General features: G+C 39.8%; 1 protein-coding gene across 25 annotated transcripts in view; it reads left to right on the top strand.

The window, feature by feature from the left end:
- Positions 1-13,775, top strand: part of RMND1 (required for meiotic nuclear division 1 homolog) — a 39,478-nt gene extending 25,703 nt beyond the window's left edge. For 16 of the 25 annotated variants that reach the window (XM_065588816.1, XM_005301395.5, XM_065588815.1 and 13 more), the window contains 8 exons: positions 48-87; positions 2,660-2,760; positions 4,031-4,137; positions 5,037-5,101; positions 5,741-5,817; positions 6,991-7,111; positions 12,752-12,868; positions 13,428-13,775. In XM_065588816.1, coding sequence (XP_065444888.1) covers positions 48-87; positions 2,660-2,760; positions 4,031-4,137; positions 5,037-5,101; positions 5,741-5,817; positions 6,991-7,111; positions 12,752-12,868; positions 13,428-13,460 — 661 coding nt within the window. In that variant the 3' untranslated portion in view covers positions 13,461-13,775. Of the gene's footprint in view, positions 1-47; positions 88-2,659; positions 2,761-4,030; positions 4,138-5,036; positions 5,102-5,740; positions 5,818-6,990; positions 7,112-9,487; positions 9,654-12,751; positions 12,869-13,427 lie in introns of all 25 variants that reach the window. The other 9 variants (XR_010599724.1, XR_010599723.1, XR_010599722.1 and 6 more) reach the window with 2 other exon arrangements.
- Positions 13,776-16,854: the final 3,079 nt, after the last annotated feature.

The raw sequence follows: 16,854 nt of genomic DNA, 5'->3' as shown, positions 1-16,854 counted from the left end.
TAATCTGACCCTGAAGCCTAATGCATCGTTATGTTCTGTTAACACAGGGAAGGGTCTGTTGTGTTTTGGAATGTGGAAGAGAAAACTGTAAGTAGAAAAAGAAGCTGTATAATTTAAATATCAAAGCTGATTAAGGTGAAATTCTTGTCATTCCTGCAAAGCCGGAGCAGATGGGTTTTGCATAGGTGACCTATGGAGGCGAGGAGAGGATTAAATTCTTCTCCTCAGTGAAGACAGCCACTTGGGACTGCATCAGACAAGTGTGGATTGTTCTTGTGTAGTCTTCACATCTTGCCTGCTTGTATAAGGTGGGCAGGTCTTCCACAGTGCTACCATTAGAAAATAATATCCCAGTTACCGCAAAGTAGAAGCTCTAAGATGCCTTGCAGACCATGCCACCTGGTGCTAAAAGCCAGTCACGTCTCATAAATTAACTGGAGTCAAGCCAGGTCAGTATAGCAGTGTAACAACAAGAAACCTCGAGATGATTATTCAGTATGTGACACCTTTCCTTCTCTTTCAATACTGAACTGCACCTGGATAATATTTTGGGGCACTGTGCTGTTGGATATGTCATCTTAGATCAGAGCTCCCTCATCTCTTGCAATCACTGCAGATCCCATATCCTGGCCATGTACCAACTTAAGCTTCCCCTGCAGCTGGAATTGGGTACAATGGAACTGACTCTTTGTTGTTGTGCACCTTGTACAGTTATTTACACCAGTACAAAGTGGATGTAAAATACTAATGGAGCAGAATGGGAGCATTTTATACCCACTTCTAATTAACTTTTCACTAGTATTTTTTTTTAAACTACACGTGAGTTAGAGCGACAGAGAAGCAGATATAAGGTCTGGTGTACACACACTTTTTGTACTGGTATAACTGTTGGTTAGGGGTGTGATTTATTTATTTATTTATTTATTTATTTTCAATTTTTTTAAACCAAAATAATTACACCTGCACAACCCCTAGTATGAAATGCAGTTACACTGGTATAATGGTGCCACATACTAGTGTAGTTTATTTCCCTTCCTCTACTGGAATAATCTACACTAGTATAAGTGCCTTTATACCAGTATAATTGAAGGGCACCTTCAATACTACATATGGTCCCTGGATGTTGTTGGAAGTTTTGCTTAATTCCTTGGCCTGTCTTTAATTTCCAAAAAAAAGAACAGGAGTACTTGTGGCACCTTAGAGACTAACAAATTTGTTAGTCTCTAAGGTGCCACAAGTACTCCTGTTCTTCTTTTTGCGGATACAGACTAACACGGCTGCTACTCTGAAACCTTTAATTTCCAAGACTGATTTAGCACCTGCCTCCTGATTTCTCTTGAGAAGTCTACAAGGAAGATTTTAGCTAAGCTGTTACATACACTTTAAGTCAATGGGAATCTTTCTGTTGACTTTAGTGGGCTTTGGATCAGACCCCAAATAGACATAAGCAAGCTGCCAGTGAAGTGTAGCCACTTCTGCGATGGAACACAACAGTATACAGCAACGATGCATGACAGCTTAGAAAATGAAGAGAAAAACTGCATCAATTTGTAAACTGAATGGGGGCATTTAGCTAGGCAGACAGGAATTACCAAATAGGAATGGCTGGAAAACGAAGGCTAGCAGCCCTACTTTTTGAGTATAGTTCCATGAGAGTTTATTGATCGTCTCAGCTAGAACCTGGATTTTTGGTCTCATGTAAATGACAATAGCTTCAGCAAAGAACAAGCCTATGATTTCTTAGCTAAACAAATAGAGACAGTAAAGTTCAGCAGCAAAGTGTCTTGTGGCCCAAGTATTCAGTATTTTCTAAGGGGAAGTTGTGCTGCCTACTGAATCACTGATATCAAAGTCCTATAGCACTGGATTCTCCCCACAGGTCTATACAAATGCTAATCAGGCCTGATCCTGCTTAGCCTACAGGATCTTGTGAGATCACAGCCATAGATATTATGACTGCTATAAAAATGAAAGGTACTTTATCTCAGCAATACAAATCAGAATTTCTCTTCCTTTTTTAGCAGTAATTCTTGGAATACTTGGCAGACTAGACACTTCAGTATGAAATTCAAAATGATATGGCAATATTCAGAAATTGCAGCTCTCCATAAAAACATATGGCAATGACTTCTTATAGCATCATGTATATTGTCAATAAATATTATGAAAGCAATAAAGAAAGCTAACACCGCAGAGAAAATTATAGTTTCGTGTGGGTACTAACTGATTTTAAATTATCTGTCTCTGGAAACTGCTTTATTATAAATTGATGAAGCTAAAATTTTGCATTGAAAGCTCCACTATTCTCCTTATTTTGAAGAGATAAGTGTTTAAAACTTGGGTACCCTAGCAGTGAGTATAGTATAAGTGCCTAGATGGCACAATCTTTTGGCCAGATTAGTTTAGAATTTCTGTTCTAAAATGTACAGTGTCAGAAAGTCTTGTACTATGTAAGATTTTCTGAATGGGATGTAAAATGATATTAAAATGGTTACTTTATCCTAATGCAAAAAGGTATTTTCACCACACCTTTAACATTCTTTAAATAAACATCAACGTATTGCTTTAATTTTATGTATTCAATATTTGAAGACTTATGTGGGGCAATTGTGTAGTATTTGCTAACCATTTTAATAATGTGCAATTGTCTTTTTCCTAGATGAAGAAAATAATGCAAGTGCTGGAGCGGCATGAAATTCAGCCTTATGAAGTTGCACTGGTTCATTGGGAGAATGAAGAAATTAACTATAGGAGAGGAGAGTAAGTATTTTTATGCATCCGTTACCCAAAAACATTCCTTTTGTACCTCTCCTCCAAAGGAGTAAGATAAGTGTTTTGAGGGGGTAAATAGTATGGCCTACAAACACTAAATCCATCGGTCTTAATGGAGTATGCATTAATGTTTTTTTTTTTTTAATATTGCTTTGCAGCATTACTTGTGATTTTGATTTTATTTACTGATCATACTAAGGTATTAGAGTGAACTCCATGGCTTCACAATTGTAAGTGCTCTTCAGCAGTCTCAAATGGAGAAACTCACACCTTATGAGGGCCGATATAAAGGAAAGGTGCATATTGAGACAGCTCTGATACAGAATGGTCATCACAAGGAGTATCTTGTCTTCTTAAATACATTGAAATACACTGAAAACATAAATTTCTAATAGGGGTAAAACGGGCATATCATGGAAGAAGACGTGTGATCTTCCTTGACTTTGTTACTTGTTAAATCATATCTTGAGATCATGATGAGCTAAAGTTCTTGTTCAGAAAGATTTTTCATTGCAAATCATTGCTATTTCATAGAATACATTGTATTTAGTCTTTTGTAGTACAATGCTGCTACATAAGATGGCCATTTTCATAGCCAATGGAAAACTGAATGTGTTGTAAATTATGGAATCTGTAACTATTGAATTGTTCCATTGTTTTTAGCTTCTCCTTCACAAGCATTTGTACTTTAAATTTCAGGATGCTTCCCAGATTCTCAGGTGGGACTTATGCAAGGCACCTTGAAACTTGCAGGACTCATGACTTCTACTTTGCTGCTGACACACTGAAGAGAGCTATTGGGGGTTGGGGGGAGAGTATCACAATTCAAGAAGGGAAAGGAGTGGAAATAGAGTGACAGAACAGAATAGGAGAGACAAAAACAAGAACAATGAATTAGAAAGAGAAAGCACAAGAGGGGAGGAGGAGTGAGTGGGAAAGAGAAGTCCATAGTCCTGCTGTTTCTCTGAATTTTCCCAGTAGTGCTGCAGTTGTTGTAGAAGATACTAATATTAGGTATTTGCAGAGGAGTTGCTGGTGTAGAGGTTGAAGAAAGTGCTCTAGATGGGTTTTCTGTCACTTTAATTGTGACTGAGAGCAAAATGCAAGGAAGTGAGATGGAGCAATCATATACATTGTTCCATGTTTTTAAATTTTAAAAAGGTGCATGAGGAATTTCCTTGTGCAAAGGATTCTGCCCTGACTATTAATTTTTAGAGGTGACTTAGTCAATGAAGATGTCTCAATCCTGTTTTTACAGAGGCCAGTCAAAGCTCCACAGAGGAGAAATCTTGTTAAATTCTGACCTGGATATTGATGAAGTAATTCTGCAGAAATTTGCCTTTTCAAATGCTCTTTGCCTTTCTGGTAAGCTAATACTTTATGTAGTGTCCAATTTTACTTAAGATTGTGAAATGCCATCACAAATTTGGACATATACAATAACAGGGATGGAGGGAGAAGATGACCTTAAGCAAACTTTATATATGTATCCAATGGCGAATGTCTGTCTGTTTTCCCTGTTGGGTATCCGGTGTTGTTACATGGGTTACTCTCATTCATGAAAGTGAGATATGCACATAAGTTGCCAGAGGCTGAATGGGAGGAGTACTCTCATAGTTTTTAACGTGTGTTTTGTAAATTGGAGCCCTACTTCAATCACAGGTAAATCTTTTAAAACAACATGCTTGAGGAAACATACTTTTTTTTCAATTTACATCTCTTCCCTTCCCCAACCCTAAATACTCTACTAATATTAGATAAACTAGAAGATAGCAGCAGTTTGTGCTTGAAGCACATAGAGTATGCCTGCATTGCCATTCTCTATGCATGCTGAACATCTTCTGTAGATAAACAGAAGACTTCTTTATCCAGTTCTGTCTGGTCTACACCTTTTATGAACACCAACTTCACCAAAAACAGAAGGAAATTTACTTCATTAAAATAAATATTAACACGAACACTGCAGAAACATTGTTCTGACTCTCTGTGTTTGCAGAGCAATGTCAGGCAACTCCCAGATTAGTTATTCTAACACAAGCCTTGAACAGCTACAAGTGATAATATATATTTATAGACTTAAAACTAATGAGCGAGTGATAGTTATTTGAATGGCTGGTTATTTAGACCATTCAAGTCATAAAAAGTCAACTGCAGTTTAATGGAATCTTGAAACATTGGCAGATAGGCACTGTGTTTTATGGTTACTAGAATTCTGAGACAACACATGAGAAGTAAGGTCCTATTTTGTTAATTTTTTGTTGCAGTAAAACTGGCCCTTTGGGAATCATCCTTGGATAATTTTGTGGAATCTATCCAGTCAATTCCTGAGGTGAAATTTCTGTTTACTTGTTTTGTTTTGTTTTGTTTTAATTCTTTGTAAAGAATTCATTTTATCAGGAAAAAGATATTGGGAAAGCGTTTGAATGGCTAGCCTGTCTCTTTAAAAACAATGTATTCACTTTTTTTAAAGCATCTCAAAAGAAGAAATTAAGAAAGCTCAGTAGTTAGAGGATAAGAGAGAAAGTTCTATCATAAGTTAGAAACTAAATAGAGACAAAACAGAATAAAAGGGAATAAGTGGTCCATTTTCAGCCTGGCAAAAATTTAACAAGGGGTGTTCCAAGGGTCTGTGTTAGGAGTGGTGGTGGTTAATATATTGATCAATGATCTAGAAAAAGGTTGACCAGTTGGATGTGACACAGCAGGTTACCAAATTATTTAGGTAAATCAAGACTATAGAAGACTAAGGATCCCCAGAGCGACCTAACAATGCAAGGTAAATGGGCAGTAGAGTAGCAGATGAAATTCAGTGTTGATAAATGTGCAGTAGTGCACTTCAGAAGGAATAGTTTGAACAACTGGTACAATGCTCAGGGTGTAGGACTCAAGATTTTTTTTTATTTATTTAAATAAAATAAGCAGTTATGGAATGTCTTTGGCTAACGATTTATCACTAACTTCTCTGCAGATATTAAAATCAAGGAAAAAAGTGAAACTCTCTCATGCTGATGTAATGCAGAAAATTGGGGAACTCTTTGCCTTACGGTAAACTTTTTTTTTAAGGGCTCACACCCTATCATTTCAAAAAGTATATTAATAGATTCTTAGAGTCCAACGCCAGAAAGAAAGAACCTCTGTGACCCATGATTAAAAGATTGCAAACATTCCTTCTAGTGATAATTTCAAGGAGCCCAATTTATTTACTTTAACGAAGAGAAGGCTAAAGGAGAATTTGAACCCAATTTATACACCCCAATTTTACATGGGGAACAAACATTCGATAATGGGCTCTTAAATCTAGCAGAGAAAAGTATAACACAATCCAGTGGCTGCAAGTTGAAGCTAGACAAATTCAGACTGGAAATAAGGCGTACTTTTTGAACAGTGCAGCTAATTAGCCATTGGAACAGTTTAGCAAGGGTTGTGGGGGATTCTCCATCACTGACCATTTTTAAGTCAAGATCTGAGGAGTTTTACTGTGATAAAAATGATTCCTTTGTTGTGGCCCTCTCACAAATCACATAAGTGTGATTGTAATACACATTACTATATATGTCCCATTCAACTTAAATTCAGTAAGTTAACAGGTGGAAGGGGAAAAAAGGACTATGAAGACACACAGCTATGATATGAACGCTATCTGCCAAGGCTCTGGATTTCGTATCCACACCTAGAGGAGCCTATTGCCACTGGGCTGGAGGAAGTTATTGTTAGTGATCCTGATAACCAGCATTCAATATCTGCTTTGTGCTGGAGGTGGAAGATATTACAAAGTAACTTTGATGCTGTTGTGACAAAAGGCCTGGCATGGGAAGGTGCTTCCCACTCAAGTCTATTCCTGTAGGTGCTCAGCACCTCAGGCCTAAGCATTCTGTCACAATAAGTTTGTTTATTTCAAAACCATCTGTCTATACTGATATTGCTGTATAGCAAAAAGTGACTCATTCATGAGGGTCTAGTGACTTTCAGTATTCTCAGAACAACCAATTTAAGCAATTCTTACTGTTTAGTATTAGTCTCCTGTCCCCGGATTTGTATTTTCTATAGGGAATAAGGGGAAATACTTCATACAGTTACAGTTGATGTTTTTAAAATAAACACTGTAGAAATTGGTAGGAAACTGAATAAACTTTAATCATTGCTTTGAAATAGCATAATAAATATTTGAACCTTTAATTGCCAAAAGAACTTTGAACTACCATAACCATCCCTCTTTAGGCACTGTATAAATCTGAGTTCAGACCTGCTGATAACTCCTGACTTCTACTGGGACAGAGAAAACCTTGAAGAGCTTTATGACAAAACCTGTCAGTTTCTCAGCATTAATCGCAGAGTTAAGGTAAGTTTTTTGCAATTAGGAGGTTCTCCCTCACCCATAACAAGTCTTTGTAACTACATGAGAACATAAGAATGGCCATACTGGGTCAGACCAAAGGTCCATCTAGCCCAGTATCCTGTCTTCCGACAGTGGCCAATGCCAGGATCCCCAGAGGGAATGAACAGAACAGCTAATCATCAAGTGATCCATCCCCTGTTGCCCATTCCTAGCTTCTGGCAAACAGAAGCTAGGGACACAATCCCTGCTCATCCTGGCTAATAGCCATTGATGGACCCATCCTCCATGAATTTATCTAGTTCTTTTTTGAACCCACTTATAGTCTTGGCCTTCACAACATTCTCTGGCAAAGAGTTCCACAGGTTGACTGTGCGTTGTGTGAAGAAATATTTCCTTTTGTTTGTTTTAAACCTGCTGCCTATTAATTTCATTTGGTGACCCCCTAGTTCTTGTATTATGAGAGGGAGTAAATAACACTTCCTTATTTACTTTCTCCACACCAGTCATGATTTTATAGATTTCTATCATATCCCCCCCTTAGTTGTCTCTTTTCCAAGTTCAAAAGTCCCAGTCTTATTAATCGCTCCTCATACAGAAGTCATTCCATACCCCTAATCATTTTTGTTGCCCTTTTCTGAACCTTTTCCAATTCCAATATATCTTTTTTGAAATGGGGTGACCACATCTGCATGCAGTATTCAAGATTTGGGTGTACCATGGATTTATATAGAGGCAATATGATATTTTCTGTCTTATTATCTATCCCTTTCTTAATGATGCCCAACATTCTGTTCACTTTTTTAACTGTTGCTGCACATTGGGTGGATGTTTTCAGAGAACTATCCACAATGATTTCAAGATCTTTCTTGAGTGATAACAGCTAATTTAGACCCCATCATTTTATAGGGATAGTTGGGATTATGTTTTCCAATGTGCATTACTTTGCATTTATCAACATTGAATTTCATCTGCCATTTTGTTGCCTAGTCACCCAGTTTTGAGAGATTCTTTTGTAGCTCTTCGCAGTCTGCTTGGGACTTGACTATCTTGAGTAGTTTTGTATCATCTGCAAATTTTGCCACCTCACAGTTTACCCCTTTTTTCAGATCATTTATGAATATGTTGAACAGGACTGGTCCCAGAACAGACATTTGGGCGACACCACTATTTACCTCTCTCCATTCTGAAAACTGACAGTTTATTCCTGCCCTTTGTTTCCTATTTTTTAACCAGTTACCAATCCATTAGAGGACCTTCCCTCTTATCCCATGACAGACTCTGGTTAGTCTTCTGCTGAGCAAGACTACTCCATGAGTTGTTATAAATTTGACTCTGTCCAGTGAAGCAGAGATTGAGAGAGTGATCTGGATTTTTTAATGGTTTTAAACTATTAATTAATAAAAGTTCAATATTATTTACTGCAAAAAGATATTTTGTACAAAATAATAGGGGCCTGTAAGTTGCATCCTCTTCTATAAGCTTTTATTTGCATTTTTTCTGTGACAAATTCATGATACTTCCCCATTTTTGGCCATGACAAACAGCTAACCTTTATCATTCCAGCTTACATGTAAAGAGTATTTTTTCCAAGCCTTTAAATAAAGTTTACATTTTAACAGGAAGAGCTTTTCTTTTGTTCTAAAATACCAAACAATATGTAAAGAAGCAGATTAATTTTTTTCTTCTGCTTTTGGGTTTTTTTATCAAGTAAAAGTGTTTTAAAGAAACAGAGGAGTTAAAAGGCCACTGAGGTGTGAAGCAATCTTTTTAGCTAAGCCAAACAAGGTTCCTGTGACACCTTAATCGATTGATAGAATGAGCTGTAATAAAATGAACATGCTAGTTAGGCCTTGTCTATACTACAGAGTTTTGTCGACACAAGTTTTGCTGACGATCGAAAACCGGTATAATTACATTGCTTGTGCATGTTCACACAATGCTCCTTCTGTCGGCAGAGCATGTCCATAGTTGGTGCACTGTGGGTAGCTATCCCACTGTGCAACTTGTCACCTTCTTCAGCTAGGAGTTGTGGGCTCAATGTCTCGTGATGCAGTTTTTTTCCATTCCATCATTCCATGGGCTTCCGAATGCATTTTGTGGCATTTTTCAACGGCCCCAGTTTACTGTGTGCCTGCTATCTCTGTCTCAAAGGATGGATCCTGCACTGCTCTCTACTGTTGTGGCCACTGTTATGAACACATTGCGGCTGATCATTCAGTATATCATGAACAGGAATCAGAGGTGCCTGACCTGCTGTGTGCCATGGAAAGAAGCAACGTCAGATTACTTTTGGCATTCACAGAGTAGCTGCAAATGGTGGACTGTTGCTTTTGGGCTCGGGAAACAAGCACTGAGTGTTAGGATCACTTCGTTATGCAGGTCTGGGATGACAAGCAGTGGCTGTAGAACTTTCGGATGTGGAAAGCAACCTACAAGGACACCAAAATGAGAGGTGCCCTCTCGGTGGAGAAGTGCGTGGCAATTGCTGTGTGGAAGCTGGTAACTCCAGACTGCTACCAGATGGTCACGAATCAGTTTGAAGTCGGTAAGTCCACCGTTAGGGTTGCAGTAATGCAAGCGTGCAGGGCCATTAGTCGCATCCTGCTACAAAGGACTATGACTCTTGGGAATGTGCGTGAAATAGTGGTTACTTTGCTGCAATGGGATTCCCTAACTGCGGCGGGACATGTTGTGATGGAGTACATCAGTAGAAGGGGGACTTCTCTATGATATTGCAAGAGCTTGTGGATCACCGTGGGCGTTTCATTGACATCAACATGAGGTGATCTGAGACGGTGCATGACGCACACATCTTCAGAAACACTGGCCTGTACAGAAAGCTGCAAGCAGAGACTTTCTTTCCAGACCAGAAGATTCCAGTGGGGGATGTCGGAATGCCCATAGTGATCCTGGGAGACCCAGCGTACCTCTTACTCGCATGGCTCACGAAGCCTTACCCCGGAAACCTGGACAGCAGCAAGGAGCACTTCAATAATAGGCTGAGCAGATGCAGAATGACGGTAGAATGTGCCTTTGGCAGATTAAAAGCATGCTGGTGCTGTCTTTATGGCAGGTTAGACCTCAATGAGGAACCAGAAGTCAACTACTGTTGATCTCAGTGGAAGTTACAGGCTCTTAATCCCAATCATTGACGGTCACAGAAGGGAAAAAAAACCATGAATGAGATACAACAGAAAATTAAACCAGAGCCTTTTAATATTAAAAGTCTCTGAATTCTTGGGATACTTAAAGTACCTTCCATTTGAGGGACCTTGTTTCCCCAACAGTATTGGTTGTGACACAAAAGGAGTTTTAGTGGACACCAAAGGGTAAGAATGGTGTTGAGTCCTGTGAAGAAGAGCTGGGTATCTTTTCTCAACCCCAAACTGTATTACACAGCTGCTTAAGTAAAAAGACAGTGACAAAGTCAAGACAGGTTTCACTGTGTGAATACTGAATAGGCTAGATGCATACATTGTGGGTGATAGGGAAACTCTGAAGTTACAGAGGTCCCCTTCTCCAAAATTGTTTTGGAAGGCAACACCTCACCTTGCTCCAGTAAATCGCTCAGTTCACTCTTCTCAGTACTGCCCTGAACTGCATCAGCAGGTGGACTAACCCAAAGATGTGTCACAGACATTGCCTTATTGCTTACTTAATCTTTGACCTATTAATCTGTTTAAAAGTTTCTGGCTATGATGGACCTGATAGTATTGGGGATGGTGGGGAGCTAAAGGAAGTTATACCTACCTAATGGTGGGATGTTGAGAGTCTTAAATCATTAGTGTTTGTAAAGCACTCCGAGGACTTTGGATGAAAGGTGCTATAAAAGCATCAAGTGGGTCGAGTTCATTTTAAGAGAGCGCAAGCTACATCAATAGTGTTCCTCAGTGATGTCTCAATATTGGACATTTGCAAGGCCAACATGGTCATCAATACATATGTTTTCGAACCATTCTACCATTACCACATCATCCAAAGCAGATGCAAATGTTAGTGGGCCAGTTCTGCAGTCTTTGTTTAGGTCGGGGTGCCCAACCTATGGCCCAAGGCCATACATGGTCCACTAGAGCATTTCATAAGGTCCACGGCCTGCTTCAACACAATATACTAATGGCCGATTCATTACTGTTTTTTTTTCCTGTTTACTATAATTCATCTGATAAATGTTTTATGCACGGATTTCTTTGTTTTTTAAATAGACAATACTGTACATAGGTTGTTTCTATCTAAATAAATACAAAACAAGCTGAACTTAAAATATAAATCAATACAGGTGCCTTTAGATCTTATTAAAATATATAGAATCTATTTGGCCACACAAGGTTGTGCTTAGGTTTATGTAGCACTCCTGTGTGATAAGATTGGGCACCACTGGTTTAGGTAAACTGAGCCCCACCTCCTGAGGTGGGTACTGCTTGAGTTACACAAGTTGAATACACAGCTGCATCTTCTTGAAGAAGAAGAAACGGTTACTTACTGTAAATGGTTCCTCAAGATGTGATGCAGACATGTATTCCACAATCCCCCACCCCATCCCTTCTGTATCAGAGTCTAGTCTCTGGGCATTCAGGTGTGAATGAACTGAGAGGGTCGAGGTGGCATTGCCTCATATAGCCAAGGGAGGGGCTGTGGGCACGAGGTACCAGTGCTGCCTCCTTTGGGTAACACTAGGCAAAATTCTTTGGCCTTGGTACACTGGGTGTGCACTCACTTAAGTGGAATACACATCTGCATCACATCTTGAAGACACTCAGTTACACTAAGTAACCGTTCCTCATTTTCTGTATAAATCAGGGAGATGTTAACAAAAGTGCTTCAGCTGATCACTTGTCACAGTGTCATTTGGGGCAAGTGGCAGTCTCTGAAGGTAGTAAGAGCTCAAACCAATTGGGCTTTTTGAGTTCAAAACAACTTCTTACATTTCACCTGGAATCCAATTGTAGGACATTGGTGGCTGTGTGGCATTTTCCTGGGTTCAGTGCTAGTCATATAAAACAGGCTTTGCCTTTTTAAAAGTTGATATGAATACTTATAAAATCACAGATTTTTTTTTAAATTCCAACTGTTTATCTTATCACTATTACAATGTGCTCGATGGATTTACATCACACAGATTCAGAGGTTCTGAGCATTCAATTTTTCCAGTACCTCAAAATGCCTATTCAATAATTAGTTGAAGCACTGAGAGAAACCACCCCTTCAATTTGGTTGAAGGGTAAGGATTTTTTTTTTTAATGGACAGTCTATTGGGTACCCACATGAGTTGTGCTTCCTTACTTAATTTCTTGCATTTTTAGGGATTTAGACTACATAGATGATCTATTAATTTTATTCATCTTGGCTCCTATGAACGTGTATTTTTACTGGACGTTATTCATCCTTATGATGAATTGACAGACTAGCTTCAAGGTGTTTTCATTAAAAACCTTGCTACTGTGTTTGTGTGGTATACCACAGGGGCTGTGCTGTACATTTTTGCACAGTGAAAAATCTGTATCAGCCTGGAAACCAAACAGTCATGTTTAAGTTAGATAATTTCTGTGTTTGGTTAGCTTTCCTTAATGATTTCATAGAACTTGTTTAACTCAGGCTTTCTGCAAATGCAGACTCTTCAACAGAAAACACATGTTTTTGCTGCAGGTAATGAATGAGAAACTTCAGCACTGCATGGAGCTGACAGACCTGATGCGAAATCACCTGAATGAAAAACGTGCACTGCGCTTGGAATGGATGATAGTCATACTCATCACTATAGAGGTTAGTTTGGTGTTCAGTTGCCACGCTTTTAATCATCACTCTGCAGAAGAAAATTAAATAATGAAAATATTATGATGCAGTAGTCACCTATAGGGGAGGGATAGCTCAGTGGTTTGAGCATTGGCCTGCTAAACCCAGGTTGTGAGTTCAATCCTTGAGGGGCCCACTTAGGGATCTAGGGCAAAATCAGTACTGGTTCCTGCTAGTGAAGGCAGGGGGCTGGACTCGATAACCTTTCAAGGTCCCTTCCAGTTCTAGGAGATGGGATATCTCCATTAATTCATTATTTATTTATTTATTTTTGCAGGTGTAAGCAGCTGTATATTTTACATAGCATGACTTGAAATATCGTGGCATAGTTTATGCTTATGTAGGCTGTAGGAATAAGTCTTCAGTTTTGGTTATTTCATGTATCATCACTGAGCCTTTTATTTTGGTTTGCAGCTATCTATAGACCATCTTTTCAGATTATTTCATTTACCCTTTATCTTTTTTGTAGTATTAAAGAGAACTTGTACTATGCAACTCCTTATTAATACTTGTATTCATTACTGTGCAGGTCATGTTTGAACTTGCCCGAGTAGTTTTCTGACCATGGCAGAAGCTAAGAACATCTGAGAAAAGTATGACAGGACCATATTCACAACAGAAAAAAGTTCCTTGCTCCCATCTCTTTATTTTCTGTACACTTCTTGAAAATACTGTCTTACTAAATAAATGTATTTATGTATAAATGTACGTCTGTTCAAATAAACTGTGAACTTAGTGAATAAATTGTAAGTTAGGTTCAGCACTACTAGACAACTGATCATTTGATATAACACTAATCTATAGAATTTATGCATTTTAAGTGAAGTTTCTGCAGTGAGTAGGAAATGCTGTGTGTCAATAAATGTCTCCAATGTGACATTTGTTTTGTCTCAGTCATCATGGAGGGGACTCATTCAGCCTGTTCTGGTCCATGGATACCAAAGTCCTCGCTGCTGCCCCTGCTTCCTCTTCCCCCCCCCCCCCCACTCCCCCTGTACTGAAGTGTTTGCTGCCTGCTCCCTTTGAGTACTGAAATATACTGATACACCTACCCCCTGTTTTCCATTTTTGGTGAAAGCTATTCTTCCTTTCACATTTTGTTGCTTGAAATGTCTAAAGGCCATTCACCTTCTGGATGTTCGATCTGTCAGACCTTTACCCCAAGAACTCACAACTGCAACAACTTCTGCTTAAGGAAGCCCTTGAGGCTAGACCCTTTGGATCCATTCAGACTTTGGTTCAAAGGTCTAAAGAGTCAGTCTCAGCCCCAGTGGTCTCTGTCAATTCCGAAGGGATCCAAGCAGCTGCAGCCCCAATCAGGGCCAGACTTGGTTCCTGCAGCTCCCATAGTCAAGCCCCTGAATGATACAAGGCTGAACCAAGAGGCGTGTGGTTGAATCCCAATGCCCCGGTTCTGGCAGAAAGGTCGATGAACAGTTCTGCCACCCTTGCCAGTACCAAACCTCGTACCTCACAGCAATCTGATCCTGACATAACCCCTGCAGCTGCAGGACATGGGTCAGTTCCAACTGCCTTTTCCAGATCTTGGAAGATGGATTTAAATAATGCCTTTGAACTAGAGCTGTCAACGCCTTTGGTTTCAGATGCTGTGGCACTGAGGAAAAAGCACAGGAGCAAGACAGCCAATGTTAGCAGTGCTGGTTCCTGTGCATCAGAGCTATCAGATCCATACAATTCTGACGGAGTTGTAGTTGCAAAGTGGAGACATGTTTCACCCCCAGCTTCAGTAATGAAAAAGATGAGCCCACTTATCATTGGATCCGATGATGTCCAAATCTTCAGATTTGCTGTCATTTCCTGATCCAGTTTGTGTGTCAGTCTGGTTACCTCCTCGGTTCCAGAAAGTTGTTACGATGGCAAGCAGTCCAAGTCCACCTTTCGGCTCTGGTCCATGCTTTGGATCCAGGTTTGAAGCACACAGCACCTAAAGCAGGGGTTCTCAAACTGGGGGTCGGGACCCCTCTGGGGATCATGAGGTTATTACCTGGGGGGTCGCAAGCTGTCAGCCTCCACCCCAAACCCCGCTTTGCCTCCAGCATTTATAATGGTGTTAAATATATTAAAAAGTGTTTTTAATTTATTAGGGGGGTCGCACTCAGACACTAGCTATGTGAAAGGGGTCACCAGTACAAAAGTTTGAGAACCACTGGGTTCAGTTTCAGGATAGTCGTCTTCATCTCCTCTTAGTAAGATGAGACCACATCCTGTTGCTGGATCTTCCCTGGAACACTTTCTGATTCCTAGGATCCATACAGATTCTTCACACTGAGCTGATTCTCCATTCCCCTCTCTGGATCCATTTCTATGCTCAGTACACTCTCCAGACCTAGATCTCTCCAGGAGGACGACAGAGGAAGAATACAAAGAACTGGAGCGAGGTTCGGGCCACTCTTTGGGCCACCCCTGTCGGGATGGTCCTGACTCCCTGTTGTTGGGGAGACTGGCAGTCCTGGGGCCTTATTGGGGGCCACCTCAGGATCTCTTCACTTATCCTCCGCATGGATGGAGAGGTGATGTTTCATCTGAAAAGCCAAAAGCACAAAGATCCTCAGATCTGACTCCCGGATCCATTGATGCTACAATGATACCTCTTTCTGAGGATGATGAAATAGAGTGAACGCCTGTCTTTCACCAGGAGCATTTAGAGCAGGGGTTCTCCCAAGAAAATTTTTGGTGGCCTCAGAATGCAGCCACCAACTATTGCTGGTGGCTGCTCTGACAATTGTTCCTAAAATACTAAATTACCTTTAGGAAAAACAAATAAATATGCATGTCAAGGCTGTATCCCCACTTTGAACTTTAGTGTACAAATGTGGGGGCCTGCATGAAAACTTCTAAGCTTAACTACCAGCTTAGCTCTGGTCCGCTGCCACCATTCCCAAAAGCTAATTCCCTTCCCTGGGAACCCTTGAGAAACCTTTCACCAATTCCCTGGTGAATACAGATCCAAACCTCTTGGATCTTAAAACAAGGAGAAATTAACCATCCCCCCTCCTTCCTTTCACCAACTCCTGGTGAATACAGATCCAACCCCCTTGGATCTAAAAACAAGGAAAAATCAATCAGGTTCTTAAAAAGAAGGCTTTTAATTAAAGAAAAAGGTAAAAATCATCTCTGTAAAATCAGTACGGAAAATAAATTTACAGGGTAATCAAACTTAAAGAACTCAGAGGACCTCCCTCTAGCCTCAGGTTCAAAGTATAGCAAACAAAGATAAACACTCTAGTAAAAGGTACATTTACAAGTTGAGAAAACAAAGTAAAACTAAGACGCCTTGCCTGGCTTTTTACTTACAAGTTTGAAATAGGAGAGACTTGTTTAGAAAGATGGGGAGAACCTGGATTGATGTCTGGTCCCTCTCAGTCCCAAGAGCGAACGAACTCCCAAACAAAGAGCACGAACAAAAGCCTTACCCCCAAGATTTGAAAGTATCTTGTCCCCTTATTGGTCCTTTGGGTCAGATGCCAGCCAGGTTACCTGAGCTTCTTAACCCTTTACAGGGAAAAGGATTTTGGAGTCTCTGGCCAGGAGGGATTTTATAATACTGTACACAGGACAGCTGTTACCCTTCCCTTTATAGTTATGACAATGCACATATACATGTCCACATCATTGTAATTTATTTATGATGGGTTTTTTTTTGCAGACTCAATAATAAAAATGTCATTTTCTATGTTCTTTACTGGACCTAAACAGAATAGAAACAAATAATGTGTTTTGCATGTTCTTGTTTCTTTTGCTTTTTTTGTTGCTTATTTTTTTAAGACTTGCTAGCTAGTTAGGCTGTGGCCACGCGAAAAGCCGCCGGTGGCCACATGTGAGAAATGCTGATTTAGAAATTGACCTTGAGCCTGACCCATCACCAAATTAACATGCAGTGACTTCAGCCTCCTCTCGTGGGGATGCTATGTAGTTCCACAATTTGATGGATCACA

Source organism: Chrysemys picta, chromosome 3 (assembly GCF_011386835.1).
Source record: "Chrysemys picta bellii isolate R12L10 chromosome 3, ASM1138683v2, whole genome shotgun sequence".
Classification (NCBI taxonomy): Eukaryota; Metazoa; Chordata; order Testudines; family Emydidae; genus Chrysemys; species Chrysemys picta.
Note: the sequence above shows the minus strand (reverse complement) of the source record. Positions and strands in the feature narration are given on the sequence as shown.